Genomic DNA, 9,623 nt, shown 5'->3' with positions numbered 1-9,623 from the left:
TGAAACGAAAAATTCATGGATGATCAGGAAAAAAGACGATTGTTTATTCGTAGCCGAAATTTCATTCCGCAAACAAAATTTGATGGCACTTCTCTGCTCAATCAAATCAGACATTGTAAAAATCGAAAAATGCACTCTGGCAAGCGTAAATATATTACTAATATTGACATTCACATGAAAGTTGGCTCAGATGTTATTAACAGTGCTGCCAACTCATGAAAAAAATAACTAGAGCGAAACTTTAATCCCGCGAAGCTTAACAAATAAATTCACCTTACTTTTTGCCCACAGTAGTATATCGTCGATACTGTATGTAGTCAAAGGACCAAGTTTCACTTAGTAGCTGAAGCGTGCACCCCACCACCACTTCAACGCCGGCGAAAGATCAGGACGTAGTCTATACTAATATTATAAAGAGGAAAACTTTGTTTGTTTGTAATGAATAGGCTCAAAAACTACTTGACCGATTTTAAAAATTCTTTCACCATTCGAAAGCTACATCATCCACGAGTAACATGGATTATATTTTATTTTGGAAATAGGGCTCGAGATATAGGTCAAAACGTGGACCCGGGTAACCTTCGGATGTGTATGTACAATATGGGTATCAAATGGAAGCTGTTGATAAGTGCTTTAATACGGGGTAATTTTCATACCTATTGATGACTAGGGTCTGGAAATATATGCCAAAATGTGGACCCGCCGTGTCTTTGCACCGAATTAAACCAAACTTACACACATTGTTAAGGAGGTATTGATGGTTTCCGTATAGTTTGGATACCTATTGGTAGATAGGGTCTCGGGATATAGGTCAAAACGTGGACCCGGGTAACCTTCGGATGTGTATGTACAATATGGGCATCAAATGGAAGCTGTTGGTGAATGCTTTAGTTCAGAGTATTTCCATCCGCTCCGTGACTAGGGTCTCGAGATAGAGACCAAAACGTGGACCCTAGAATGTATTTGTACAATATGGGTATCAAATGAAAGCTGTTGATAAGTGCTTTAATACGGGGTAATTTTCATACCTATTGATGACTAGGGTCTCGAAATATATGCCAAAACGTGGACCCGCCGTGTCTTTGAACCGAATTAAACCAAACTTACGCACATTGTTAAGTAAGTATTGAAAATGGGTTTCGTAAAGTTTGGTTGTAATTCGGAGCACTGGCAACGGGTACAGCGCTCTTTTGAACCAGCCATAATGTCGCTTACTGTTTTAACGCTTGGGGCGGAACTGAACTGTCAAATTGACAGTGTGAGTTACAATGTGTCAATATTTCTTTCTGATTTGGATGCCATAAGGAAAAAACGTAAGTGCAACATGTAAAAATTGTTTGTGAATTTTTTTGGAGTGGATTTTGGAACAGTGAATAATTTCTTACGAAATTTGAGAATTTAATGTGAAATCCGAATGAAATTATGTGTTCGTGGAAAAAAATTTTTTTTTCGTTTTTTTTTTTTGAAAAATATAAATGGATAATGGTTAAAAAAGCTCCAATGCTTAATAAAACATATAAATTGAAACGCAAAATTCATGGATGATCAGGAAAAAAGACGATTGTTTATTCATATGCGTTGATTTGAAATTTAAAAACAATCTTCTTTTTTCCTGATTTTCAAATTATATTTTATATTTACTCAAAAACAAATAGAAAAACAAAAAATATTGTTTATGCCAAAGCGCTTGAATGAAGAATAAAGAAATAAATAATATGAAAATCATATATTTTCTGTTCTAAACCATATCTATTCTATTTTAGTGTGCCCAGCGAAGGGGGCCGGGTTTGCTAGTATATCGCACCCTAAATACAAAAGGGTCACAACTCAAAATGTACGTTCTGCTCAAATATGAACGAGACGGTATCAATAAAACGGTCCGCGGATGACATATGGCAAAAATAATTTTTTTGTTTTTTGGTAGGACTGTTATAAGCTTACATGGCAAATTTCAGCGTGATATATCACATAGTTTGGTTTCTGTGCTACTGTAAACAAGTCAAGCTCGAGTGTGGAAAATTTAGAGTTGTGCCCCTTTTGTATTTAGGGTGCGATATAATAAATTGCCTTTTGTTCGGTCCTCGAATAATCTTTCCTACTTACAAAAAAAAAAATTCTCAAAAATCGACTATTTTTTGGCCCCAAACAGTGGCGTTCCCCCTTAATTTCCGAGAATTCGCTCTCAACGAGAAAAATAAAAAAAATTAAATGAACGCAAAGCAGTAAAAATTTGCAAGCTCACCTTATTAAATTGTTGACGGGAAGAAGTCACAAAAAGTAAAAAAAAAAAAAATTTTAAAATAAAGCAAATATAATGCAACATAACGACCCTAGCACCACATGATTTATTTCGTCCATAATAATTTATTCTATTTCATCAACGATGTCAGATGAAGAACATTAAATTTTCAATTGAATTGTTGTGGCAATCATAGCTTTCTATATATTTTCCTTGCTGCTGTATATGCATGTATGCAAGTATATGATATACATACATATATTGCCAAATTAGTTAATAACCAAGAAGTGCAAGCATAAAACACCAAAGATATCTTCAATGCTTTCGATTTGCATTTCGCAAACTGCAGCAGCGGTGACTGGAAGCTGTGGTTCAGAAGTGCATGCCTCTACATGATTGACCGATTCCTATTTAATATAGGATATCTAAATTAGATACTCCATTTTAATCAATTTTTTTAATTTAAATTTAGAATTTTGTCTCAATTCGAAAAATTTTAATTCGTGTTTATTTTTACTTTGCGTTTAACTGTTTCTCTCACTTGCAAATTCTTACAAGTAAAAAAGTAAGTCTGTAAGTCGGTTTACTGACGATAGTTTAACGTGAGAACGTCATAAGAAAATACTGATGTACTGGTTGCAATTTTCAAAACAAAATTTTAATTTTATTTGTTTGATAGATATTTTGTATGGATATAGAGGAGGAGGTAAATGGAATCGCAATGGAATAGGTCAAGTTAAATTTACACAAACATGAAAGTTGACGAAACATTTCTCAAATTCATGAAAGATATGTTCAATTTCGATTGTGCATCAGACGTTAATAAGTCAAAAGCACTAAGAGGCAACATCATCGATTTGCCTTTTTCAAGACACTTTACACTTGAAACACTCCCTTTCATTTCCTATTTTTCCTATCATCGTCCTATTCGCAACAGAGAAATGATTCATTACCATGCACACGGGAAGAAGGCATATGCAAATACAAATATGCGAATTTATATATGTACATATGCGCATATACATACATATATACATATGTTCACTCAAGTAGGTGTGCAGATGTCGAACGTTGCCGAATGCGGGGGCCGATTGTGCTCTATGTCGTTCTTCCGCGCTTTCGCTTGCAGTTCATGCAAGGTAACGACCAGCCGGCTAAATCGAATTATAAGACGTTATCACGTCAAAATGTATACAGTAAAAACTTGCTACTTCCCCTCAAATTGAAATGTTATTTTGCTCTCTCACTCTCCCTTACTTTGCAATTGTTTTGGATGCATGAACACCAAAACTTGTTAATTTGTTACAATTTTTACATTTTATTTGCTTCATGAACAGACCTTTTGACTGCCTTATAATATTTTATTTAAAATAAGCACAAAACTCTGCTCTTATTGCCGTACAAATTTCTGTTATACAGTTTACCGATTTCAATAAATATGCGTGCCAGTGATTTAGTCGAAAAAATATATGATTATATTTTAATAATAAAATAACACATAATAATACTATATAATAATACGAAAATATAATTTAGTTTGCATGAAGAATCAAAAAAAGAAAGTACTTTATTTTTAAAATGGGACATTTTGAAGTGAAAACTTCTTTAGAATCGTTGGGAGTGATTTGAGACTCGATGAAACGAAAAAGCGACACCAAAAAGAAGAAGAAAAAAGATATACGTATATATATGTATGTATAGAAAATGCTTCATTACCAGGCACACAGAAGGATGGCATAAGCAAATTTAAATTTGTGAATTTATATATGTATTTATATATGCGGATATATGTATATATGTTGTGTGTATGTACATATGTGTAAGTAAAATTTTTTGATATTTCGCTTAGTTTTCGAGATATTTAATAAAAAAGGTCTCAAAATGTCTCATTTCAGTAGTGTCTAAACTTTTTGATCTACATTATCGCACAATATGATTTTTCAATCACTTCAGGTGTTCTTCGTCCATCCAATTTCATTTGTTTCAACTCCAAATAAGTATTCTCATACTTCTTCGCCAACCACTCAGGTAATGGCTTAGACCAGTCTTCCGGAGGCTGTGTTCGCTTATTCCACGTTGTATTACCATAGTGTGCCTCCATGCGTTTTCGCCGTGGACATTTTGGGTATTATTTAACAACTAAATCATATCTGGTAATATGAAAATAGTGATTTAGAAAACAGCTGTTTGGAGCCGGCACTCTTCTTCTTCTTATGAAAAAATAGGCAACAATAATTTTATGCTCTAATTTTAAAACCCGTATTACTGTGGTAAATTTGTTTCGAAATTGGCTCAAAACTCTTTTAGGTAACTAGTTTTAAATGTATTTTTTTTTTATTATTATAAGAGCACTTAGCACTAATTTGTTTCGAAATTGGCTCAAAACTCTTTTAGGTAACTAGTTTTAAATGTATTTTTTTTTTATTATTATAAGAGCACTTAGCACTACGACCTGAAAGATGTATTGTGCCTTTTTCATGGATTAAAAGTATTTCTCTGAGCCCAAATTCCTCAACAAATTTTAGTGTTTGTCCTATTTTATGGAGCCCTTTTTTCCTCTGGTAAAATATGTTTACACTGGTGTTTGCCCCTCTTATGCATCAGTGCTGGACACGGACATTCAGTGTCTTACTAGTATTGCCTATGGTTCTTTTAAGGTCCTCTTGTTGTTGTAAGAGGAAAAACATTCCCCATACTTGTACGGGGAGTGCTGCTGGAGTGACAGTCCTTGACCAGATATACTACATATAGTAAGTCCGGTTGTTCCGGTAACATAGAACCGACTGTTTGAGGAACGCCACTTACATTTGTTAATATACTGCCCACATTGAAAATTTCTAATTTTTTAAAAGCTATATCCCATCTGTGATAACCACAATCATGATCAACAGATTGAGATGGGCAGGTCACACATTGCGGGCTAACACGTGTTACCCACCTCAACAAATACGCTTCGGTAAATGCCACAGACAGAGAAGAAGGGACCGCCCGCCGCTTAAAACATTATAACTGGTTGTAGTACATAAGAATGCAATGCAATCTCTTAACCTGAAGGCGAGTTCCCAATTGGTCTATATCTGGAGTCCTTAGTTACCTAGCGAAAAGAAAAGTCCTCTTTTCATTAGCATTTATCAACAGCTCCCATTTGCTACCCATATTGTACGAACACATCCTTAAGTTATCGGGGTCCACATTTTGGCCGATATCTCGAGACCCTAGTCACGGAGCGGCATCAAAAATACTCTATACTATAGAATCATCAGCAGCTTCCATTTGCTACCCATATTGTACAAACACATCCTAGGGTTACCCGGGTCCACGTTTTGGATTATATCTCCAGACCCTAGTCACGGAACGGTATGAAAAATACTCTATACTATAGAAATCATCAACCGCTTCCATTTGCTACCCATATTGTACAAACACATCCTAGGGTTACCCGGGTTCACGTTTTGGCCTATTTCTCGAGACCCTGGTATCCGATTCTTAAAATTTCAAAACACAAACCATCTACTGAATAGTCCAAACAAAGCCTAAAAATTTGGTTTGGATAGGTGAGCCCGTTCTTGAGTTATAAGATATTTTACATATACACGCTTTAAAATTCACTTCACAGAAACTACTGTGAAACCGGCAGAAATATTTCCTTCACTGACATCATAACCTCATTGAAAAAAGTGGAATCAGTTGTCATGATTCATTATTGAATTATGCTCAGTTGTAACTTGACTTGAATACGGAGAACACGAAAATAAAAATTTTAAATAATAATACATTTTCAAAGCACAAAAAAAAAAAACAATTCGTGTGTTATTGTTTCAATAGTGTAAATAGTGAATTCCAGATGGGCAGATCGTTCACACGTAGCTGTGGAATTTTTTGTGGCGTAATGTTCAAGAACGCAAAATTGTTGCTGGCAAATAGGCAACTTATCGGTTGCACCTACACACAATTGTAAGTATTACTTATTTCATACAAAAATCTAATTTCAATGAAAATTATATAACCCCCCTACCAAAGCATATCGTACCAGTTCGAATGTGTCTACATGAACTCGATATGGAAATCGCAATTCGCAACTTAATTTTTTCAAGTTTGTTTACTTCTCTTTGTAGCACAGCTGCCGGCAGAAACGTGAACTGTCCTCAACGAGACTTCTTCACTTTTAGTGATCTTACAAACAAGAATCGGGAATATGCCAAAAAGGAGTTAATTGGGTAGGCGTGCAAATGTGTATTGCATCCGCTATTACTCACTTAAGTTGGCGTTTCGCAAATTTGCAGATACTCGATGCAAGAAATGTATGATGTGGTCGCCGACGTATCGAACTATTATAAGTTTGTGCCATACGTGAAGAAATCACTCGTACACAGTAAGCGTAATGACGGCTTCAAGGCTGACTTAATTGTCGGTTTCCCACCGCTGAATGAAAGTTATACATCAAACGTTTCGCTTCAAAATCCTGTGCTGGTAAAATCTGTATGCACAGATGGAAGATTATTCAACTATTTGCGTAACAATTGGCGATTTAGTCCCGGTCTGAAGGATATTCCACAATCTTGTGTTGTGGATTTCAAAGTAGCTTTCGAATTCAAATCGCTGATACACAGCAATATTGCAAATATTTTTTTCGATTTAATTTGCGATCAAATGGACCATGCTTTTGTGGCGGAAGCTGAACGACGATATGGACCACCTTCAATTAAATCGCTTATATTATGGCGAAGATCTTGACCAAGACGCAATGAACAAGTTAAACATAAATAACTCCGTATTCAAGTACTTTTGTGTGATTGATTATTTTTATTTATATACTTTTATTATTATATTATATATTATATTATATATTATTATTATATATTGCAAAAATATCATTGTTAAACTTATACATACATTTGTACATAAGTGCATACATACATAAGTATATTTTTACTTATAGTTCACACGAGATCACACTATTTTGTACAAAGCTTTACATGGTAATCATAAGCAAACAAGAAAAAAAAGCCTCACCGACAGTACCCAGAGCTGAGGTGTGTATCTTTTTCAAACAAAATTACTCAAAGATAACAAATTTATTAAATTAGTGGTTAAGTCTATTGTAAATAAACATTTTAAAACAAGAAATAATAACCAAACTGTTACAGTTCCTTTTTGTGGTATAACAACCGTGCTTTTTTAAGTTCCTGGGTAAAATGTATGAGTGGATGGATGATATTAACTCTTAACGGCCGAGAGCTTTTTTGTAATACTCGCCCATAAGACGTCGGGGAAATTAGAGGTGAAATTCTGAAACGTTTATAAGAATGAAAACTTTAACTAAACATTAATCTGATTTATTTTGATATTAATTCAATATATTTACTTGATTTATAATTTTATGTGGTCAACAAACCAGGGATGTAGCGGTCGTTAAGGGTTAACTTTCTTATCGGTAAACTATTAAAGCTATGAACGTGCAATACTTAACTACCGTTATTGCGATTTGAAAGACAGTTGGTTGTTCTAATGAAACACATTCAGACAGAACTTTTTCATTCAGTATCGAAGTTTATTTTCTTAGTCGATATGGGTCTTGCTGGACGAGCTTGCGAATTATTCTAAAACAAAAAAAAAAAAAAAAATTTGTCAATTTTCAATATTTTTTAATAATCATTTGTTTTTAACTCGTTACGTTTAATTACATAAATTTGTCAATTTTCAATATTTTTTAATAAAAATTTACATTAACATAGTTTAATACATCTAATATATATTAATATTATAAAGAGGAAAACTTTGTTTGTTTGTAATGAATAGGCTGAAAAACTACTGGACCGATTTTAAAAATTCTTTCACCATTCGAAAGCTACATCATCCACGAGTAACATGGATTATATTTTATTTTGGAAATAGGGCTCGAGATATAGGTCAAAACGTGGACCCGGGTAACCTTCGGATGTGTATGTACAATATGGGTATCAAATGGAAGCTGCTGGTGAATGCTTTAGTCCAGAGTATTTTTCATGCCGCTGCGTGACTAGGGTCTCGAGATAGAGACCAAAACGTGGACCCTAGAATGTGTTTGTACAATATGGATATCAAATTGAAGCTGTTGGTGAATGCTTTAGTACAGAGTATTTTTTATGCCGCTCCGTGACTGGGGTCTCGAGATATAGGTCAACACGTGGACCCGGGTAACCTTTGGTTGTGTATGTACAATATGGGTATCAAATGAAAGCTGTTGATAAGTGCTTTAATACGGGGTAATTTTCATACCTATTGATGACTAGGGTCTGGAAATATATGCCAAAACGTGGACCCGCCGTGTCTTTGCACCGAATTAAACCAAATTACACACATTGTTAAGGAGGTATTGAAGATGGTTTCCGTATAGTTTGGATACCTATTGGTAGATAGGGTCTCGAGATATAGGTCAAAACGTGGACCCGGGTAACCTTCGGATGTGTATGTACAATATGGGTATCAAATGGAAGCTGTTGGTGAATGCTTTAGTTCAGAGTATTTCCATCCGCTCCGTGACTAGGGTCTCGAGATAGAGACCAAAACGTGGACCCTAGAATGTGTTTGTACAATATGGATATCAAATGAAAGCTGTTGATAAGTGCTTTAATACGGGGTAATTTTCATACCTATTGATGACTAGGGTCTCGAAATATATGCCAAAACGTGGACCCGCCGTGTCTTTGAACCGAATTAAACCAAACTTACGCACATTGTTAAGTAAGTATTGAAAATGGGTTTCGTAAAGTTTGGTTGTAATTCGGAGCACTGGCAACGGGTACAGCGCTCTTTTGAACCAGCCATAATGTCGCTTACTGTTTTAACGCTTGGGGCGGAACTGAACTGTCAAATTGACAGTGTGAGTTACAATGTGTCAATATTTCTTTCTGATTTGGATGCCATAAGGAAAAAACGTAAGTGCAACATGTAAAAATTGTTTGTGAATTTTTTTGGAGTGGATTTTGGAACAGTGAGTAATTTCTTACGAAATTTGAGAATTTAATGTGAAATCCGAATGAAATTATGTGTTCGTGGAAAAAAAATTTTTTTTCGTTTTTTTTTTTGAAAAATATAAATGGATAATGGTTAAAAAAGCTCCAATGCTTAATAAAACATATAAATTGAAACGAAAAATTCATGGATGATCAGGAAAAAAGACGATTGTTTATTCATATGCGTTGATTTGAAATTTAAAAACAATCTTCTTTTTTCCTGATTTTCAATTTATATTTTATATTTACTCAAAAACAAATAGAAAAACAAAAAATATTGTTTATGCCAAAGCGCTTGAATGAAGAATAAAGAAATAAATAATATGAAAATCATATATTTTCTGTTCTAAACCATATCTATTCTATTTTAGTGTGCCCAGCGAAGGGGG

The 9,623-nt window shown here is 34.5% G+C and overlaps 1 protein-coding gene across 1 annotated transcript; it reads left to right on the top strand.

The window, feature by feature from the left end:
- Window positions 1-6,292: 6,292 nt before the first annotated feature.
- On the top strand, window positions 6,293-7,007 carry LOC128868098 (coenzyme Q-binding protein COQ10, mitochondrial-like). The gene has a single exon (XM_054109834.1). It carries the CDS (start codon window positions 6,530-6,532, stop codon window positions 6,971-6,973), a length of 444 nt encoding a protein of 147 aa, XP_053965809.1. The 5' UTR covers window positions 6,293-6,529; the 3' UTR covers window positions 6,974-7,007.
- Window positions 7,008-9,623: the final 2,616 nt, after the last annotated feature.

The sequence above is a fragment of the Anastrepha ludens genome, chromosome 6 (genome assembly GCF_028408465.1).
Source record: "Anastrepha ludens isolate Willacy chromosome 6, idAnaLude1.1, whole genome shotgun sequence".
Taxonomy (NCBI): domain Eukaryota; kingdom Metazoa; phylum Arthropoda; class Insecta; order Diptera; family Tephritidae; genus Anastrepha; species Anastrepha ludens.
Note: the sequence above shows the minus strand (reverse complement) of the source record. Positions and strands in the feature narration are given on the sequence as shown.

Coding starts and splice junctions, on each gene's coding strand:
- LOC128868098 (XM_054109834.1), top strand. CDS start 6,530: ATGCAAGAAATGTATGATGTGGTCGCCGACGTATCGAACTATTATAAG.